General features: G+C 43.2%; 1 protein-coding gene across 4 annotated transcripts in view; it reads left to right on the top strand.

Moving 5' to 3' along the window:
• The first annotated feature begins 437 nt into the window (after positions 1-437).
• Positions 438-22,452, top strand: part of GRIA1 (glutamate ionotropic receptor AMPA type subunit 1) — a 350,905-nt gene continuing 328,890 nt past the window's right edge. For all 4 annotated transcript variants that reach the window (XM_005894393.2, XM_005894392.2, XM_070374901.1 and 1 more), the window contains exons 1-2: positions 438-732; positions 3,790-3,927. In XM_005894393.2, the coding sequence (XP_005894455.1) occupies positions 651-732; positions 3,790-3,927 (220 nt within the window). In that variant the 5' untranslated portion in view covers positions 438-650. The remainder of the gene's footprint in view (positions 733-3,789; positions 3,928-22,452) is intronic.

A 22,452-nucleotide genomic window follows, 5' to 3' on the forward strand; every position in this document is an offset into this window, starting at 1 on the left:
ACCTACTGACTTACAGCTGAACCCACATTCCCAGTTGCTTCTGCTGGCTGGGGGGCTGGGGTCGGGGTGCAGAGAGAGCTGAGGAAGGCGGGGGAGGGTGAAGGGGAATGGTAGGGCTGTCCCTTTCGGGAGCAAGCTCCAGGTATCACACCCCCTCACCCGCCCACCCACCCATCAGCACACCCAACCAGGAGGCTAAGGTGAGGATGGGGAGGCAGGGGGCCATGGGGAGAGGAGGTCAGCTGCGGATCCAGGGAGCTGGCTTGCTGGTGGGTATTAGCATAGAGCTGGCTGCCTGTGTGAGAGTGAGGGGGAGAGCGAGGGAGCAAGGGAGGGAGCGAGAGGCAGGCGGCGAGGAGAGGAGAGCAGAGCAGAGCAGAGGGGAGCGGCGCTCAGCTCGCAGGAGGACAGGCTTCTCTTTTCCGTGCTCAGTTAATCTGGCTGTCAGTTGGTGTTAACGCTGCAGTTTAAGCGCTCGGATTCCAAGGGAAACAGACAAACCTCGCAGAAGGCAGGCAGGAAGCAAGCGAGGAAGGAAGGAACGGCAGGAGGAAAAGAATCGGCAGAAGAGAGAAAGGAAGAAAGGGAAGGGGGGAACACCAAATCTATGATTGGACCTGGGCTTCTTTTTCGCCAATGCAAAAAGGAATATGCAGCACATTTTTGCCTTCTTCTGCACCGGTTTCCTAGGCGCGGTAGTAGGTGCCAATTTCCCCAACAATATCCAGATCGGTGAGTGAAAGGGGCAGCCTGGGGTGGGACTTCATAGGTCTGGCTAGTTTTTTGAGGGGGAGGGGGTTTGTGTCCTCCCCCACCCCCACTATGGGCTGTTGTGCTGGCCATCTACCCCAAGCTGTCCAGCAGCGATGTGAAGGCTTGGGCGATGGTGTGGGGAGGGGGCTTCTCTGGATGGGATATGGGGCAGAGAAGGAAACTGTGCTCTGTCTCTCTCTCTCTCACACACACACACAGACACATAAACACACGCAGGTCCTCACACACCACTCACACTCTAGGCATGAGCATGTGAAATGGAGGAACCACTGCTTTGGAGAAAAAAAAAAATCAGGCTCTAACAAGGAAAGAGGTGGTAGGTGTTTAAAGAGTTAACTCCATGGCTTGGTAGATGATGCCTGATTTCATTTATTTATATAAATATGTGTGGTGTGTGTATTTATGTGTATGATTATGTATTAAATATACACATTTATATTTGAGAGAGGCAGTGATTTCTCCTCTGGGGGAGGGGAAAGAGACCCTCTAAAAGAAGGAATGAAGGATGCTGGGTTCATTGCATTCACTAAAATAATCCTAAAAAGCCACCCCCTACCCCAGGTGAAGGGGGCTCTCTCTCCCACTCTGGACTCTCCTAGCTGCCTCTGTCTGCTGTCTGCCATGCTGGGTTGGGGGTTCCCGCTCCTCCAATTCTGGAACTTCCTAGCCTGTTTTTCTCCCCCTACTCCTTCAATCGCCCACTCCTCTTAGATTTTCTGTCCATGAGACGGTCTGCCTTTTATACACACACACACACACACACACACACACACACACACACACACACACAAACACACATCCACATGTCCCTCTCCCCTCCTCCTAGCTCTCCCCATCACTGAGCTCCAGCCTCGCAACTTGGAGGCAGGTTTCAACATGATGCCGCATGCTTTTTTTGTTCCCCATTTCCCTTTCCTGGTTGTCATGCTTCTCAAAGAGGACCCCCACCCTCCCTGAATTTATGGGACAGCGGATAGATACTGCTTCTCCCAGTAATAACGGGTGAAAGCCAAATAAACAGGAGCAGTAACACCAATAATGACGCGCGTCCACAAGGGCTTGGGAATTCAGTATGACCAGCATCTCAGGGCTGTTTGTGTCCCGGAATCCAGCAAACTGCTTTGCTTGGAGGCATCTTGCTGGGTCTGGGTTGTTTACTCTCTCCAGATAGAGGCAGGGCTCCAGTAGAGAAAGTTCCCATTCCTAGGAGTTTGTGTTCCTTGTAAGCATGTGTGTTTGTGGGGCAACGTGTTGAAGGTGGTCTTTTGTTGGGCACACATGTGCTACTGTACTCTTTTGGCCTCTCCAGTGGGCTGGCTCTGAGGGTAGCAGGAATAGCCGCGGAGCAACTTGCTTTGTTTCCTGACACCTGTTAAGCTATATCCTGAAGTGTGTCTGTGTATGTGTATTAGTGCCTTAGACGCAAAACAAAACTTCCTGCCTCCGGAGACACTTCTCTTGCAGCCCAGCCTATAGCCACCTACCTCCCCACCCCCACTCACTCTCCTTCATTCATTGCAGGGGAGGAGGGAGACTGGGAAGTGTTTGGGGTGTGGTCATCTTGGGGTGGGGGTGGAGCATCAGAATTAAGAAGGAGTTTTTTGTTTTTACTCTTTAAAATGGAGACATATGACCATGGGTAAATCATTTGCTCTTACGAGTGGCATTCTTTATGCTGGTACTTATGTCTTACCCATACTTTGCTGATTGGAAATACTTGTCTTCAGATATGTGGACTTGCTTTCTCCAAGTGCATCTGTGTATATTGCCATGGATGTATAAATGCACGAGATGTTTTGTGTACATATCTATGGTATGTTTATTTATGTATCTCTGCAGATTTTTCATCGTATTTAGCCCCAATTTGATTTCAAATGATTGAACCATTGTTTTTATTTTCACATAAAAGGTTGAAATGTTAAGTTATGGAACACACACTGAAAATATCACTGTCACCAGACGTTACTTCATTCTACTTGCACTATCTGTAACAAAAGCCTTACAATTTATTCACTGATTGTTAAAAACAAACACACATCTACTGTATAGGAAGTTAGAAATGCATCATATTGGGATTGAGATTTCTGAGGAATCTCAGATTAACTTCTATGTAAACACTCACTATACTTCAGTCTCTGGAAACTGCTGATTTCAGTTCATAGAAACGCATTTTAATTTATTTACATGTTGACAGTAAATACGAAGGTAAGGTGTGTACTCAGGTTGCTTGGAACAGGAGCCCCACCAGGCACCTCTGGTTCTGCTTTTTTGCTAGAATAGAATGCTAGCATCTTCTGGACATTCCTAAGACCCCACATTTTCCAAGTCCAAGGTGTTACCATGCAAATACACACAATAGCAACCCCTTATGTAACAAGTCACTCCTGGGATCATGAGTGATGAGAGAACCGGCAAATAATCAAGATAATCAAGATGTGCAGATAATCAAGAGTTTTTTAGAGGAAATGAATAAACTGTAGAGGACTGGCAGACAGGTCTTGCCAGGTCAAAGACTACAAGGGTCAAAGCCAAAGAAAGGGTCATAGTGCTAGAGAAGCTCACAGGATCCCAGGGCTAGAGTTCACTCTGCAACACACATTAATACTACTTCCTGTATGGCTCTCTAATGAGAATTGGTTCTGATACAGGAAAAATTAGACACGGCTAGGGTTTACATGCATACGAGAGCACAGGCTGCCTAAGTGTTTTGCTTGAGAGAGAGGGAGAAGAGAAACTCCACAATTCTGTTTTCTCTGACCTGAACTGAGTTGAGGGGTGAACAATCAAATCTTTGGGCAGAATGACAGATAATTAGAGGCTTTATCAATAAAAGCTCACCTGTAGAAGTTGAAGCCCCAGGGTCCAGTTGAGTCCATGTGAATTCGGATCCCCAGAATCAGGCAACAACTAGTGACTCTGACCTGGGGAGAAGAAATGGGCCCATCTGGGGTGGGCTGTTGAGGAATCAAACTTATCTCTAGCCCAGATACCATGTTGCATTTTCTTTCTTTGCAGGGGGATTATTTCCAAACCAGCAGTCACAGGAACATGCTGCTTTTAGATTTGCTTTGTCACAACTCACAGAGCCCCCAAAGTTGCTCCCCCAGATTGATATTGTGAACATCAGCGACAGCTTTGAGATGACCTACAGATGTAAGTAAATGCTTCTTTTTCTGAGAATTCTTTCTGCGATCGACCATTAAAGGGAGGGCCTGTACATAGCAGGTGGTGCCGCAAAAACGATGAGTTGTCATCCCTTGTCTTAAGAGAAAGCACTCCAAGAAAACTGTCCAGGGCCTTTTGAGTGATTCTGTTCATTGATATTTGAGATCCTGCAGTGCTTCATGGGATGGGTTTGCGTTCTTGCTGTCAGCTAACTTTGAATGCCAGCCTGATGGGTACTGGGGTTGACTGCATCTCCCCTAAACTCGCAGAGGTTTTCTGGTTCACTTGAGAGTTTCATATATAGGAAACTTCTGAGAGGCGTAGAATGAAAAATTCTGACTTGGAGAATGTGATTTACAATACTTATGTCCTTCCTGTGCACAGTTAAAAGAAAATGCTGCTAGATAAGAAAGGATACCTGAGGTGTCTGTTTAGTTTCCCATTTTTAGAAAGGACCAATAATTATTTAAAAATTTGAAGCCTACATTATTTCCTAAGTGTTCTGAAGTGACTGATGGCTTACATAGTTTTGGGGATGGCATTTGAGCACAAAAAAGAACAGAGGTGACCTCAAGAAGGAGAAAGTGACAGTGAAGTCGTTCAGTCCTGTCTGACTCTTGGTGACTCCGTGGACTGTAGCCCACCAGGCTCCTCCGTCCGTGGGATCTCCAGGCAAGAATACTGGAGTGGGTTGCCATTTCCTTCTCCAGGGCATCTTCCCCACCCTGGCATTGAACCCAGATCTCCTGCATTGCAAGCAGATGCTTTACCCTCTAAGCCACCAGGGAAGCCCAAGAAGGAGAAAGGAGAGATGAATTTCAGCCATCTGAACTGAATGCATTATAAAATGCGGGCAACAAACACCGTTCTGAGTTTTTCTTGACTACTGGGTGAAAAGGAAACCTGTATGGTGGCATGACTGCCATTTTAAGACAGGTGAAAGCACAAAATTTAATCAGTAGCAACATTTTCCCTCTAGGGATTAAGCTCACATGGGAATTGATGGCATAGAAGTATAAACTGAATGGGCAAGAACAACTCGAAACTGGATTAAATTGGCACTGTAGGCTCTGGGTGCCACTGTGGCCTCAGTAGCTTGTGCTGAGCTGTGGATGGCAGAAGGCAGGTACCATATTCCCTCCGTCTCTTTGCCACGGTTCCCCTCTTGACAAGCTCTCAGCGATTTGAACTGAACATGCCTTGAAGGCTCAAACAGAGAATTCAGCATTCTCCCTATTCCTAAGAACACTCAAAAGATAATGTATATGCAAATTCCAAGAATTTAAATTATTAATCCAACAACTGGAATTATTATTATAATTACTCTAATTACCCAGCCATAAAGAAGAATGAAAGAATGCCATTTGCAGCAATATGGAAGGACCTAGAGATTATCATATTAAGTGAAGTCAGAGAAAGACAATCATATGATATCTCCTGTATGTGGAATCTAAATAAATCATATAAATAAACTTATTTAGAAAACAGAAATAGATCTACAGACATAGAAAACAAACTTACGGTTACCAAAGGGGAAAGTGGGGGGAGGGTGATAAATTAGGAGTTTGGGATTAACAGATACACACGACCATATATAAAATGGATAAGCAACCAGGATCTACCGTATAGCCAGGGAACTATATTCAGCATCTCGTATTAACATATAATGGTAAAGAATTTGGAAAAGTATATATATATATAGCCTCCCTGGTGGCTCAGTGGTAAAGAAGCTGCCTGCTAATGCAGGAGACACAGGAGACGCTGGGAAAATCTCATGGACAGAGGAGCCTGGTGGGCTACAGTCCATGGGGTCGCAAAGAGTCAGACCTGACTAAATGATTGAGCACACGTACACATGAAGTATATATATATGTGTGTGTGTGTGTGTGTGTGTGTGTGTGTATATGAATCACTTTGCTGTACACCTGAAACATTGTAAAGCAACAATACTTCAATCAAAAAAATTATTATTTCAGATTCCATTTACTGAGGACTTACTGTGTGCCAACAATTATTTTATGGACAATTATAATAACATTCATTACATTTATTGAGCATCTACTATGGCCCAGTAATGCACTAATCACTTTTCATGTGTTGGTTTATTCAAGTTATTTTATTCAATCTTCACAGGATCCCTACAGTGCTCTATATTATTAATATGTTCCTTTTAGAGAAGCTGAAAGTAAGGCTGCAACAGGTTATACAACTTTTCCAGGGTCACCTGAAAAGTAAATGGTGGTCTTGTGAGCCCAAGGTCCTTGTTCCTGGGCACTGTGAAAGATACACAGATCCCATGGTAACTAGATCAATTTTACTGAGATTACCCAAGAAACAAAAGGGAGCATTCAGAGTCTTTACAAGCAGTGACCTGATAAAGCCCCTAAGGAGGAAACTTTAAAAAGCTTCAGATTGTAGCTACGGTTTTGCATAGGAGTGACCTGCTGAACAAATAAAACAGCAATTCTACATTTTGGTAATGTTGAAGTTAAAAATCTTGTCAACTGTGTTACTCATTATCCTTGAAAAAGAGCTGAAGTTTAATTGGTGAATTGTAGTTCTATGAAACCATCTCCCTGGAAAGTGAAAATAATATTGCGTAGGTATTTGATTATTAGACAACCTCTCATTTCTTTCACTATGGATTAAAGGAGAATTTTTAAGGGGAAGATTTAGGTGTGGTCATCAAGGTATCTAAGAACCACCAGAGATTATGCATAACCTTTTGCATGTATGTGCCTATGCTTATTTATTCCCTGGACAGAGGCTCCGTAGCTTTTGTCATTCTCTCAAAGGGGTCCATTGCTCTAGAAAGACTACAGGCTTAGGGAATTTGCAAGAATCAATGGCTGGCATGTGCATTCACTCACACTGCTGAGACCTGTCTCCAGCAGAGCTTGGTGGAAAGAGATGTTAACTGTTATTCTGTTGTCAAGATGTTGACCGACAGGACAAGACAATACAAGATAAAAATTGGAGGAATGTTCTAAGGCAAAAAGTGATGCTTCTATACTGTTATCTTAACTACCTAAGACTTGATCTCTAATAGGGTTGCTGTCCATTTACTGAGAGGATTGAAATGTGATCAGGGTGTTATCCACTGTGGTTAGTGAACTTGAATCGAGTAGATCTGGGTTCTTCATCTTGATTCCTGCCATATACCAGAGCATAGGTTTCTATGAATTTAATCATTCTTTAAATGTTATGAACTGATACGGTTATTGGAAAAACAGATGATAAAAGGTTTTTGTTCTCGGTGGTTTGCAGTTCAGTGGGGACACTGCTCAGGGGATTGCCTGAGAAACAGTAATGCTATTTTGTTCTTAAACCGTTAGTTTCTTCTCTTTAGTTCCGGGAACTGAGAGAGTACTAGGCAACTGGGGTGGTCATGGTGACATTGTAATTCCCAGCCTGCCTGGAAGATTCTCTGTTAATTATCACATGAGATTAGGAAACCCTCTGGGGCTGTGCTCACTGTGGTTCACTAGTCTGGGGAAACTGACTTCTATCCCAATTTGGATTGAGTGAAAAATATTGAAAGGAGTAGAGAGGTTTTAGGTACAATGCCTTAACTAATAATTTATTGAAAACAGAAAAAAACATGATATTCGGATTTAATTTCATGTGCTTTTTGATAGCTGGACTAGTAGTTAACCTTAAATTAACTATCCCAGTCTTACCTCCAGAAAATAACCAAATCTTTATTTTTCACCATTTTTCTGGTCATTTGATTGTTTTCCTATACATTTTGCTATTCATGATCCCTCCACCAGAGGGTGGAGAAGGGAAAGGAGAAGAAGTGTAACAGGAACTATTGCTGCTAGATGTATTAGCAACAGGAGACTGCTTAAAAAGGCAGAATGGTGCTTAGAGAAAGGGATGCAGGAGAACTATTGCTAATATCTCCGGCCAAGAAGAGAGTTCTACATCTTTGTGGCATCCCATCTTTCCTGCTCTCCTTTTCTGCCATCATTAAGGGGTAAAGTCACTGAATTGGCAACCCAAATGCTTTAGGATCTCCTCTGAGTCTGAGTGAACTCCGGGAGTTGGTGATGGACAGGGAGGCCTGGCGTGCTGCGATTCATGGGGTTGCAAAGAGTCGGACACGACTGAGCAACTGATCTGATCTGATCTGGTCTGAGTACTCTGTTGGGCCGCCCAGGTGGTACCTGGTGGGCCACAATCCACAGGGTCACAAAGAGTTGAACACAACTGAAGCAACTTAGCATGCACGCACGCACCGAGTACTCTTCCCATCTCACAAGGGCAGGAGTTGAGGAGTCTGTCCATAGAGATGGTAGTTATGGACCAGCTATTCAGCCTATATTGTGTGTCTTTATATCTGAAATACTAGCTGGGGTGTCCATTAGATTTTGGAGGAGCATTGTTGTAATGATTTTTAATATTTATGTATTTATTTGGCTGCACCAGGTCTTAGTCACAGCATGCAGGATCTTTAGTTGGGGTATTCAACTCCTCAGTGCTGAATGTGGGATCCAGTTCCCTGACCAGGGATCGAACCCAGGCCCCCTGCACTGGGAGCACAAAGTCTTAGCCACTGGACCACCAAGGGAGTTCTGAGCACTGTTGCAATTTAATTCTTACTTTTCATTTATCCATCCATTTATTTGTTCAGCAAATACACTGAATTTCCAGTGTATGCTCAGCTCTGTGTCAGGTGCTAGGAACACCATGACCAACAAAGAAGACACAGTCTCTTTCCCTGTCGGGAGGAGGCAGTTACAGATTAGCTGAGAGATCCTGTGCACAAAAAATTCACCCAGGGAGCTTGTTTTAAGCAAGACTCAGGGGCAGAATCTAGACTTTCTGAATCAGAATATTCAAGAGATAGCCCTGGGGAGATATGGTAGCAGTCAGTATGGCAATCACACTTGGAGAAATTCTTTTAAAAGTCTTGCATTCCATTAGCAAGCATTTTTTGAGCCCTTAACCAAGCCCAGGCATAGTGTTAAGTACTAGAAATGCAGACAAAATTAAGACATGTTCCTTGCCTGGCAGGACTTTATTCCCAGTGAAACCAACTGTGCCGTAAAGAGAAAATTAAAATGTAATGCAAATGTTATAGCTCAGGTGGTAGAAATCCACCTGCAATGCAGGAGACCCCGGTTTGATTCCTGGGTCAGGAAGAACCCCTGGAGAAGGGATAGGCCATCCACTCCAGTATTCATGGGCTTCGTTGTGGTTCAGCTGTAAAGAATCTTCCTACAATGCAGGAGACCTGGGTTCGATCCCTGGGTTGGGAAGAACCCCTGAAGAAGGGAAAGGATAACCACTTGAGTATTCTGGCCTAGAGAATTCCATGGGCTGTATAGTCCATGGGGGTCACAAAGAGTTGGACATGACTGAGCAACTTTCACTCACTCACTCACTCAAATGTTACAGCATCCACTTACATGGAGGATCAGGAGATGCTTTGAGAAGTGGGGTTAGTCTCTCAGAGGCTGGTGGTTCATCTGAGTTTCAATGATAAGCAGAAACATTCCAGGAGGTCAAGGGTGGGGAGCAGAAAGAGGTGAGACAAGTGTGTCTCAGGCAAGAGGAACAGCATATGCCAAGGAGAACTCTTGACCTAGTTCTTCACCTGCTCTGACCTCCTGTGGTACTCCATGCTGGACTCTCATTGGCCAGTTATCAAACTCTGCAGAAGGAGTCATCCAATGGCCATCCATAAGCCCCCGTCAGCAAAGTGTTTAAGAAGCATGGAACTGCACATCAAAAAGTGGGCATCTTAGCTCTCTTTGAAATTTTAAACCATTTGGCCACACTGGACCCTGGGTCTATGTAACCCCACTTGACTAGGATGGGAGTATCCCACCTGGATGGCTTCTTTCTTAAACAACCTACTACTCTCCTTGTCTTCACCTGCTTTGCTCCTGGAAGCACTGAGTTTTTAAGTCCCAGTTGATTTGTCCTGCAATGTTCCCGGTGTTGTGTGTTTATAGGTCAACTCTACCACCAGAATGTGAATTGTTATTCAGAAAGACCATGTATAGGTATTGCTTGGTGTGGCTGAGAACACCTGGCACAGGACTAACACATGAACAAATGTTTCCAAAAATCAAAGAATCACACAGCATAGATGCTGGAAGACTACATGACAATCAGGTTGAGGTCAGTGTGCCTATTTGCAGGGCAGTTCCCTCTGATGTGGACCTACTTAGGAAGCCCGAGGGCATTCTAACAAGACATTAGGCACTGGCAGCAGACACATGCCTTCTTAGTTCTTGCCGAAGCATCCCTCATCATTTTCAGAGCTGCAAACTAACAGTCCAGGGACTTGTTTTGCTTGACTTGCACAATTCTTTTCAAACTTTGGCATAAAAATCCACATTTCTGGCTTCTCTGAAAAAAACCTGGGGCATCAGACAACTCTGGACCCACATTCCTGCTCAGCACTATGGTCTTTAGCTGAGAAATGCTGCCTGATTTAAGTATAAGAAATAATCTCTCAAGTTTACCAAAGTCCTGCCTGCTCCTTATTAGACATGTGACCAGTATAACAAAATCATGTTACTTGCCTGGGACTGTAAGCAGGCCAATGTGCTTACACCTGATTCATATCCTTCAGCATCTGCCATTGTATTATTTTATTTTAATAATAGCTATTCCTCACTCTGCAATAAACAGTAGAGGACACAAAAGATATGTAACTCTTGCTGTCAAAAGATTGGTCTAGGGAATTCCTTGGTAGTCCGGTGGTCAAGACTCCATGCTTCCACTGTAGGAGGCTCTGGTTCAATCTCCAGTCACAGAACTAAGATCTCGTAAGCTGTAAGATATAGCCCAAAAGCAAAAAACTGGCTTTCATGTAGTAATTTATAAAATGGAGGACCGGTGGGACAGTAAACAAAGGTTATTTTGAAGACCCATCATGTAACAGAGACTTCATACATGTCATCTTTCCATTTTATAGATAATGCTACTGACAGTGAAAATGATTGTGCCTTCTCCGTATTACACAGTGAATAAGAGTCTAAGCTAATATGTGAAGCCAGCTTTGCAGACTCCAAAACTCAGTGACCTTTCACCCTTGTAAGATAGAGGACATAAAAAACTGAAACGGCAGGAAAAAGGCCCAACACAAGAAGTACCAAAAAGAAGTGAAACTTATGATTCAGGATTAAGTGCTAAGACTTCCAAGGCAGAGGCGGGTGGCTGTGGATAAGGAATGAGTATCGGGGGAGGTGGAACAGGGGTAGCCATTTAAGGGAGGAGCAGATTTTTGGAGTGTCACGAGAGGAACATTTTTGAGTAAGTAAAGTCACAATATTTCTCCTCCCCTCATCTCTACCACTACCATATACGACTGTTTTGCAATCAAGGTAGAGAGTTGTTGTTTTGTTTGTTTGGCGAGGTGGAGAGCTTGGACTTTATCTCTTGTGTATACACTCAGTTACATGGCGGATGTCTGCATTGCTCAGTTTCTCCGTCTTTACCTAAGCCCTCACTTTGAGATACATGGGCCCCAACACTATCTGTGGGTGACTCTTGATAACATTGATGATTGTAATTTTTTTGTTCAGAAATGTGTTTATGAACATCACTTCCTCTGATTAGTTTGAAGACTTCTGTTGAGAAGGGTGACATTACTGTTCTCTTGGATGCTCAAAAGAAAGTAGTTACATAGGACATTTGGAAAACGAAGGTTTGTTTATTTGTCTATGCATTCCTTCAAAGCTCTTTTATTATTGGCCCCCCATGGAGTATATGTACCACTATGGCCCCCTTTCATACCCTTGTATACTGCATTTATTGATTACAGAATTTTTTTCCACTGAATCTAGACATAGCCTTAAATTCCCTCTCGCTGGAGCATTCCAAGCAGCTACTACAAATTGCTCAGAGTTGTAGTTGATACACAAGATAAAATCCATTTGCCATTACAAGGTACTACACTGGGAACTGGGAAAATAAAATGCATTAGGCATTGATTCTCCCCTTAAGGAGCTCAGAGAAAATAGGCATGCATAAAAAAACTGATATAATGGATAGGTTCTCGGCACTCCCTCTCTCTCTCTCTCTCTCTCTCACACACACACACACACACATGATCAGAGAAGGAAAGGAAAACATCCAGTTGAAGGAATCAGACCAGGTTTCATAAAACAAGTACATTTGAATTGAATTTAGAAGGGCAGGTAGAAGGTAGACGGGAAAATAGGAAGATACACACACAAACATATACACACACACCAAGTTCAACCACTGAAAAGTATATTGGATTGAAACTTACAGACATGGGCTCAAATGCCAGACTATTTCCTTGGATCATTAATGTGTAAATGATGCAGAGGACCACTCCCAAGCTTCTGTGACCTCTAAAAGTCCTTCTAGGGCTGTATTTCTATGATAAGAGTGAACAGAAGACTCCAGCAATAAACTAAACTAAGATGCTTTTGTACCAGCCTTTAGCTGGATGGAGGCTCACTAAACAAATTGAGACTCTGAGAAAAGCTCCAAGTTGCACAGTCAGGCTACATATGTACGTATAAAACAGGTATATTAAGCCAAATGTGGGCCTCAGGTGCATTCATTCAATATTCAACATATATGCTACATTTAAAATGGATAATCAACAAGGACCTACTGTATAGCACTGCCAACTCTGCTCAATATTATATAACAACTTAAATGGGAAAAGAATTTGAAGAGAATTGATATATGTATGTGTATAACTGAAGAACTTTGCTGTATACCTAAAACTATCACAACATCGTTAATCAACTATGAACAAATGAACGTGAAGTCACTCAGTCATGTCCGACTCTTTGCGACCCCACGGACTGTAGCCTACCAGGCTCCTCAGTCCATGGAATTTTCCAGGCAAGAGTACTAGAGTGGGTTGCCATTTCCTTCTCCAAGGGATCTTCTCAACCCAGGGATCGAACCCAGTTCTCCCGCATGGCAGGCAGATGCTTTACCGTCTGAGCCACCAGGGAAGCAACAAGGAATCAACTATACTCCAATATAAAATAAAAAGTTTAAATTCAACAGGTATTTATGGAGTGCTACTACTGTGAACAAGAAAAGAAGGCAACCCCGTGCTCATGGAGCTTTCTGGCTAGTAAGGAACATAGCTATTCTTAAACTAATCATATAAATAAATATGTGAAAGAAAGGCCATGATTCAATAGAAACATATTACAAAGGAACCAGCATTGGGCAGAGAGATGAATAGGCGTCTGAGCTGAAAACTGAACGCTTTCAGCAATGTGGTGCTAAAAACAGGAGGAATATTCTAGAAGCATTCTGGGCAGAGGACTGGTGGGGGGAAAGGGATGTGGGAAGCGTGGGGCTGGAGAGGGTGACACAAGTCAGGCTTGGTGTGCCCTGTTATGGATTTTGATCTTTAGCCCAAGAGCTGGGGAAACCTACTGAAGGGTTCCAAGCAGAGGAATGCCGTGTTCAGATTTGTTTTCTCACTGGGAATCAGAGGCTCCAGAACACTTGACCACTTTCGTGCTCCCTGGAGATTTTTTGCTAATGCAACAACAACAATTGTTCCTTTACTCCTGTCTCCAACTTGGGGTGGAGTCTCACAGATGGGCAGAGGGATGGGGACAGACGGTGGGGGAAAGGCTGGGTACAGGGCTGACTCTGTGGTATGTCCATGGATGTATTCTTGGAGATGAAGCTGATTCAGCAGAGGGCTAGGAAATCTGGTGAGTATGTGTGCAGAGGCAGAGAATCATCCAGAACCCCACTTAATATTATCAACAGGGAAGGTTACATGACACTGAATCCTGCTCTCCACTCAAACCAGGTAATTCAATGGTCCTCAAATTGATACTGCTGTTTCCTCCACCTACAAATTCCTCCTCCCACATTCCCTTGTCGAAATTCTGTCCTTCTGGTGTGTCCTAGTTCTTATATCACGCATGATAAGTTGCTTCTGTCATGTCTGACTCTTTGTGACCCAATGGACTGTAGCCCTCTAGGCTCCTCTGTCCATGGGATTCTCCAGGTAAGAATACTGAAGTGGGCTGCCATGCCCTCCTCCAGGGGATCTTCCTGACCCAGGGATCAAACTGGAGGTGTCTCTTATGTCCCCTGCATTGGCAGCCAGGTTCTTTACCACTAGTAGTGCCGCTGGGACTCTCCTAAGCCACCCCTGCACCCCTCTTCTCTGCCCTGTGGCCCTTTGTATCTTCCTCACAGCAGATGTCAAATTTAACCCTGAGTTTTAGTTACCTGGACCCTTATTTTATCTGCCCAACTGGACTAAGCAACTTGGGGGCAGTGACTTTGTTTTTTTAGGTTCCCATGACAGACTCTACCAGAGAATAGTGTGTGGTGGTGCTAGTGAAATGAATGAATGAATGAACGTATAGCTGTATATTGAAAAAAAAAGTGAAAGTGTTAGTCACTCAATTGTGTCTGACTCTTTGTAACCTCACTTACTGTAGCCCACCAGGCTCCTCTGTCCATGGAATCCTCTGTCTAGGCAAGAATACTGAAGTGGGTTGCCATTCTCCTCTTCACATTCTCATTTCTCCACAGAATCATCTCAACACATAGATGGAACCTGGGTCTCCTATATTGCAGGCAGATGCTTTATCATTTGAGCCACCAGGGAAACTGGATATTATGTAACATCAATGGCAGGGATGAAAATAAGGCTGAATTATTACTGTTTACAGGGTAGCACTTTGCTACAATGAGTTTTGAGAGTTTCAGTGGAGGACTGCATTGTAAATTCCTTTGGAAGGCTATTATAACTATATAGCTGAAAAGTGGGGATGAAAAGTCTAATCAAAATCTCACTGCAGTTCCTACTGGACTGTTGTCAGTCAGGGTCCTCAGTAAGATATATATATATATAAAAATAGCTCTAGGTCATGTCTGACTCTTGCAATCCCATGAACTGTATCCTGCCAGGCTCCTCTGTCCATGGGATTCTCCAAGCAAGAGTAATTGAGTGGGTTGCCATTTCCTTCTCCAAGGGAACTTCTCGAACCAGGAGTTGAACCCAGGTCTCTCCCGCATTGCAGGCAGATGCTTTACCAACTGTGTAAGTAAGGTATGAGGCTCCATTTTCTAAATAACGGATTTCTGGTTCAAGGATCTGCCATGGATGCCCTGCCTGGGCACGTCAGTTCTCTTTTTTGAACATCAGTTTCTTTCAAATGAAGGTAATAATTATAGCAGTGATGCATGGCTATTTTGAGAAGGAGTAAATGATGGTTGATTTCAAATCAACTTCCCACTCCATAAGATGCTGAGAGGTAGATACTTTTTTCCTCCCCTTTTCACAGATGAGGAAGCTGTGAACAATTTCCAATTTCCAATGAGTGAGCGGGACAATGGCCTGGGTTTCTGGTTCCGTCCCTAGACATGTGCGGCTGGGCTGGGAGTGCTTTCTTCATTTCACTGTATGCTGTGTCTACTCAGACCCTTTTAAATGCTGCAGCTTCCTTTCTGTGGCAGCAGCCCCCGTCCTCCCCTGGTGTCCATGCCTGCTGCTTATGCCACACAGTCCTGCATACCTTCAAGGGACCACAGCTCTGTGCCAGCTGTGGTCAGGATGTGCAGAGCACAGAGGTTACCAGAAATCTCTTTCTATCTCCAGCCAGCCCCGTGACTTTTCTGTAAGATAGCTTGCTGTCCTGCAGGCACAGGGAAGCCCAAGGTCACCAGAGGTCTGGATCCCAGACGATGCAGGCAAAACCGGGGTTAATGAGGCAGCTGGAGGCTAATGACATTACATGGAATCTCTAGAAAGGAAAGGAATTTTTTGAGAATAGCTCTTATTTTGTGTACAGAAGTAATGTGTGTATTATAGAAACCATGTGGACAGACACACCAAACACAATAAAATTTGTACAATTACAGTACTAAGGATAAACTTCCCATCTTTTTATGAATGTATCAATTTAAAAATTAAGAACTAGAGGGGTGGGAGAGAGACTCAAGAGGATATAGATGTATACATATAGTTGATTAACTTTTTGTACAGCAGACACTAACACAATATTGTAAAGCAATTATATTCCAATAAAAAAACCTAAAAATTAAGAATATATTTATATTATGGCTTACTTTTTAGAAGACATTAAAATGAATGTGTAATATTGAAAATAACATGTGTTCCACTGAGTTTAAAAAAAAAGCCATTTTATTAGCCAGTAATTTATTTCATCTATCTCCTTTTATTGATTATCTAGTTTATTCCCAAATTTTTTTTTCTAAAAATAATGTTATGATGATCATCCCAATAAAAGTTTAGCCATTTGTATATATCATTCTGATTTTAAGAGCATTAGAGAATCAGTGGGACAATTTCCAATAAGATTTAATACAATGGCATAAACAGGAATTGAAATAACTTGTTTGATGCCAACTTTGACATTGCTTTGTATGACCTTGAGAAGTTTTTGTGCCCAGTTTAGTTTCTAGATGTATAATAAGGAGTTGATAATAATATATTCTCAGGGCTATTGGGAAAATGACATTACTTACATGAAGCAGCTTGTGCTAGGCAAACCCAGTGTAATATAATTAACGAGGTGTTTAATCTATTAACATAGTGTATTTGGCTTAAGAAATTATGCAACCCCATTTGGGCAGTGAGTAGTCACGACTCTTTTGGTGGCAAGGGATAGAGAACTGGAGTTTTGATTTCAGCTAGATTCAGGAGCTTGAATGATAGCATCAGGACAGAGAGAAACCCTCTAGATTTGGGGTTTCGCTTTTCTCTAATTGACTTTACACTCAGGTGACAGTTCCCAGGATAGAGCCAGCCTACATCTGCCCATCTCAAAGTCCAGTGGAAAGGGAACTTCTCTTTTGCCCTCTGTTTCACAGAAGTCCTAGATCTGATGTCACTGAATAAAAATTAGGACATACGCTCATTTCTGAACATGGCACCTTGGCCAGCAATTTACATTCTTCAGGCTGTTCTAAGATTACTCACACGACCGTTCTTAGATCTTGGGGTGGTAAGAAGAACCAAATGGACTGCTGGTTTCCTTCAGCCTATCCAAACTACATGGACATAAGGGAGGAGTGATTCCTCCAAAGGAAGTCAGGATGCTGTTACCAGAATAACGAACATTAGATACTCAGAAGACAAAATACCACACACACACACACACACACAGATGTCCTCCTATGGCACGTGTCTTCAGAAGGGAAAATTCAGAGTAGCTGGCGCTAGACCAAGGGTCAACATGGTAAAACAGAAAAGAACCGCCAATGAGAGAAGCGCATACAAGGGATGGTGGTTGGTGTGGCAAGATCAAAGGTCAGTGCAGGCAACAAGTTTGAAATCCAAGCAGACTCATGGGTTAGTCAAAGCTATGAGGAGTCTCCGCTAATCCCTGCTCAGCCTAAGAGCAAACCCTTGTTCATGGAACAGTTTTAGGAAGCCCACATGCATATGGCTGGGGGTGTCCCTTCAGGCCACTCTCTGACAGAATGTTGGCGCTGTCAGGAGCCCTAAGTTATCTGGTGATCTTGAGGTTAGCCATACTCTCTCTGAGTGATCAAGACATTCTCTGCTCTACTCAGACACTCAAGCTATTGTGCACAAACTCTTTAACAGTTCCTGTTGGAGTTTTGGCTACAATTCTGATAAGCCCACACCACCAGATGGTAAGTTCTTCTAATTGGTTCTATCTCTTCTAGTTTTTGGCAGGAATGAAGCCTTCCCTATGCCTCAAGATGGGGGATAGAGAGAGCCAGGAAGAAATGAAGGAGGTTTTAACCTCTGTTAAACAGATAGAGATCTTAAGTTAGTTCTTGTTCAAGGAAAACAGAGTGGTATTTTTTTTTTTCTCCACATAAGGCTGTGGATTCACCATGGTCTGAAATTCTAAACTGAATGCTGATAAAACACAGGATTGTAATGACTGGAAAATGGTTTAGATAGAAAAGTCAACTGCTCTAATTCAACCATTGATATTTATGGAGCATCATGGTAGAAATAAATGCTTATTTGGTAATCATTTCTTCCCCAAACTCCTTGGGAAGAGTATATCTCCTGGTTCCACTAATACTATGTTTGGTCATGTGACTTGCCTTGGAAAATGGGATATTTGCATGTTTCAAGCAGAAGTCATTGAAAGAACATGTTCTAGAGAACCATCTGCTCCCAGAAGAAAGATAAATGCAAAAAACAGATGCTGCAGTCAACCTACACACTGAAGTCTGAAGCAAAGTCATCTCAGCTGACTGGCAGACTCATAATACTAAATACTCACTGTTATATACCATTGGAAATGGGGTGGTTTGTTATGCAGCAATAGCTGACCAATACAAGCAACCATTGCACGTTCCACACTTTGCTAGGTACTGAAGGAACAATGAAGAGTGAAAGATATGGTCTTGGTTCCCACCAAGCTCATTTTCTATAGAGAGATAGGAAATAAATAACATTTACAAATAAAAACTAGTAATAGAGATTGTATCTATGGTCATAAAGAAAGTAGGATGTAGTGACAAATCACTATTGTAGAAGATTGTAAAAGAATCACACCTACTTTGGATTAAGTGGTCAAGGAAGACTTCCCCAAGGAGGTGATATGTAAGTTCAAATATGAAAATTTGAAAGGAGCCAGACAGGTGCATGATCCTCTGTGGGATGTAAAAACACAGCCACATGGGAAAGTTAGATTAAGAATCTCGCTCTAGGCAGGAGAGAAGGAGGGGCTCTGAAAAAATTCCTTGTCAAGTCAGGTCACTCCAAGGGCAGGTTGTCCAAGAGCGTATGCACCAAGTTGCATGTGCAAGTCAAAAGCTGACAAAGATGTGCTTGCTGCCAAGGCAAGACAGCCACAGGACATGGAAGCCATGGGGCATAGCAGAGATAGAGGTAAGACTTCCTAGGGCATTCCTAACAGAGAGGTGATAATATTAAGTTGGCTTAAAGCTCAACATTCAGAAAATTAAGATCACAGCATCTGGTCCCATCAGTTCAGTTCAGTTCAGTCACTCAGTCATGTCTGACTCTTTGCGACCCCATGAATTGCAGCACGCCAGGCCTCCCTGTCCATCACCAACTCCCGGAGTTCACCCAAACTCATGTCCATCAAGTCGGTGATGCCATCGAGCCATCTCATCCTCTGTCGTCCCCTTCTCTTTCTGCCCCCAATCCCTCCCAGCATCAGAGGCTTTTCCAATGAGTCAACTCTTCGCATCAGGTGGCCAAAGTATTAGAGTTTCAGCTTTAGCATCATTCCTTCCAAAGAACACCCAGGACTGATCTCCTTTAGAATGGACTGGTTGGATCTCCTTACAGTCCAAGGGACTCTCAAGAGTCTTCTCCAACACCACAGTTCAAAGGCATCAATTCTTTGGCACTCAGCTTTCTTCACAGTCCAACTCTCACATCCATACATGACTACTGGAAAAACCATAGCCTTGACTAGATGGATGTTTGTTGGCAAAGCAATGTCTGTGCTTTTCAATATGATACCTAGGTTGGTCATAACTTTCCTTTCAAGGAGTAAGCGTCTTTTAATTTCATGGCTGCAATCACCATCTGCAGTGATTTTGGAGCCCCCAAAAATAAAGTCTGACACTGTTTCCACTATTTCCCCATCTATTTGCCATGAAGTGATGGGACCAGATACCATGATCTTTGTTTTCTGAATGTTGAGCTTTAAGCCAACTTTTTCACTCTCCTCTTTCACTTTCACCAAGAGGCTGTTTAGTTCCTCTTCACTTTCTGCCATAAGCGTGGTGTCATCTGCATATCTGAGGTTATTGATATTTCTCCCGGCAATCTTGATTCCAGCTTGCGCTTCTTCCAGCCCAGGGTTTCTCATGATGTACTCTGCATATAAGTTAAATAAGCAGGGTGACAATATACAGCCTTGATGTACTCCTTTTCCTATTTGGAACCCGTCTGTTGTTCCATGACCAGTTCTAACTGTTGCTTCCTGATCTGTATATCTGGTCCCATCACTTCATGGCAAATAGATGGGGAAACAGTGGAAACAGTGGCTGACTTTATTTTGGGGGGTCCAAAATCACTACAGATGGTGATTGCAGCCATGAAATAAAAAGACACTTCCTCCTTGGAAGAAAAGTTATGACCAACCTAGGTATCATATTGAAAAGCAGAGACATTGCTTTGCCAACAAAGGTCCGTCTAGTCAAGGATATGGTTTTTCCAGTAGTCATGTATGGATGTGAGAGTTGGACTGTGAAGAAAGCTGAGTGCCAAAGAATTGATGCTTTTGAACTGTGGTGTTGGAGAAGACTCTTGAGAGTCCCTTGGACTGCAAGGAGATCCAACTTGTCCATCCTAAAGGAGACCAGTCCTGGGTGTTCATTGGAAGGACTGATGCTGAAGCTGAAACTCCAGTACTTTGGCCACCTGATGCAAAGAGTTGACTCATTGGAAAAGATTCTGGGAAAGATTGAAAGCAGGAGGAGAAGGGGATGACAGAGGATGAGATGGTTGGATGGCATCACCAACTCAATGCACATGAGTTTGAGTAAACTCCGGGAGTTGGTGACAGACAGGGAGGCCTGGCATGCTGCGATCCATGGAGTCACAGAGTCAGACATGACTGAGCAACTAAACTGACTGACTGACCTATCTTGGCTCCAGAATAGCCAAGAGCTACTTCTGTTGCTTCTAAGGATGGCAGGAGATGTGTGTGTGTGCCTGTCTACATATATTCATTCTTTCACAGAGGAGGGAAATGAACTAGACAGCTTCTAGATCTCCTTCCAAATCTGTGATTATAAAATGTAAGAATTCTGAGACTTAAATTATGTGTGAAGGAAATGTTAAATCAAAGAACTTCATCTTAGCTCTCTGCCAAACTCCATTTGTTAATTGAGGTGGTTAATTAGGGCAGAGTCTCTATTTCCTAAGCAAGCTGGATAAGCTCCACCCATCCCTCACCCATCTGGTGAAGCCCACGGAGATGTCAGAGCTGCAAGGGAGCACAGAGAACATCTGATGCAGCCTCCATTTAATCTGCACCCCAGACACAGAAAAGCAGGAGCTGGGGAGGAGGGGGACAGAGCGGGGGATGGGAAGCTCATAAGGCTAAATGTGGAGTCTAGAATCTGAGTAGCTTATTAGCTTTGACAAAATTACTTTGCTGCACTTCCTACCTCTTCTTCCTTACTCCAAGATCATTCTGAATATCTTACAATATGGTTTCCACTCTAATCATTCTAATGAACCAGTTTCTATAGGGTTATGATAGGTATCTCTTCCACAAATATTATGTCTTTACTTCTTGTAGCCTAAGATTTGGAGAGGATCTTCACACCTCTCCCTAAGAATCCTTCACTTTGTGATGCTATATTCTCCTCATCACCACAGCTGGGGCTCTCTGTGACCCCTTCTGCTCCCCTTTTCTCCCCAGTGTCTACCCTTTCCCCAAGACACTAACTTCCGCATTTGGGGTTGAACTTATAAAAAAGAACTGGACGTGTTTCCTGCCAAATGCTCTGCTTATCCCTCACTTTATTTATGTTGAATCACCCCTGCCCCCCCCCCACTTTCAATATGTCATCTCGTTTGATTCCTTAGGCTCTGTCATCTTCTGCATCCAATACTATAATCTGTTGATTTCACCATTATGATTCTTGAGGGCCTCCCTGATGGCTCAGATAGTAAAGAATCCACCTGCAATGCACGAGACCTGGGTTCGATCCCTGGATTGGGAAGATCCCCTGGAGAAGAGAATACCCACTCCAGTATTCTTGCCTGGGAAATCCCATGGACAGAGGAGCCTAGTAGGCTATAGTCCATGGGGTCACAAAGAGTCAGAAACTGACTAACACACACACATATGATCTTGAATCTGTTCTCATTCTTCTCTCTCTTCACTGCATTCTATCTTGAGCCTTCTGACTAGTCTTTTCATGTTATAATCCACTTGCCACACAATGGGTGGATCAATTTCTTGATGACTATTTCTAATCATGAAATTTCTTTCTCTTAAACAAACTGTCAATGTCTCCCATCTTATCTGAAGTTCATACTTAGCCCAGAATATGAGTCTCTCAATAATATGATCTCAATTTCAAGAAAGTATTTTTGAGACTCATCTAACCTAACACACTCTATATTCCAGCCAAAGCAGGTTACCCAGTATTGCCAGAAACATGCCTCTCAGTCTCTCTCTGCTTTCTTTGGTTCATGCTTCTGCTTCTACCTGGAACAGTCCTCACCACCAATAAATGAACAATGTGTTAATATTTCATTGATGTATTCCATCAACTAGAAACGCCTCTTTACTAGACCCCAGGGATGTAGCAGAGAAGAAAATCAACCAAGGCCCTGTGCTCTCCAGTTCTGTATTCTGGTGAACAAACAAACAAATATAACGATTTCAAAGTATTGTTAAATGGCAAGTGGACATGACTCAAACAGCAGCAGCAGCTACAGATATAGCTAAACAGAGTCATGGAACGTAGGTTAGACTAGAAGACTGCTTAAATGAACGATAGGCTGCTCCGAGGAGGTGATATTTCACTGAGACTTGTTATGACCAGCACAACTTTCTGCAATGGTAAGAGACA

Source organism: Bos mutus, chromosome 7 (assembly GCF_027580195.1).
Source record: "Bos mutus isolate GX-2022 chromosome 7, NWIPB_WYAK_1.1, whole genome shotgun sequence".
Taxonomy (NCBI): domain Eukaryota; kingdom Metazoa; phylum Chordata; class Mammalia; order Artiodactyla; family Bovidae; genus Bos; species Bos mutus.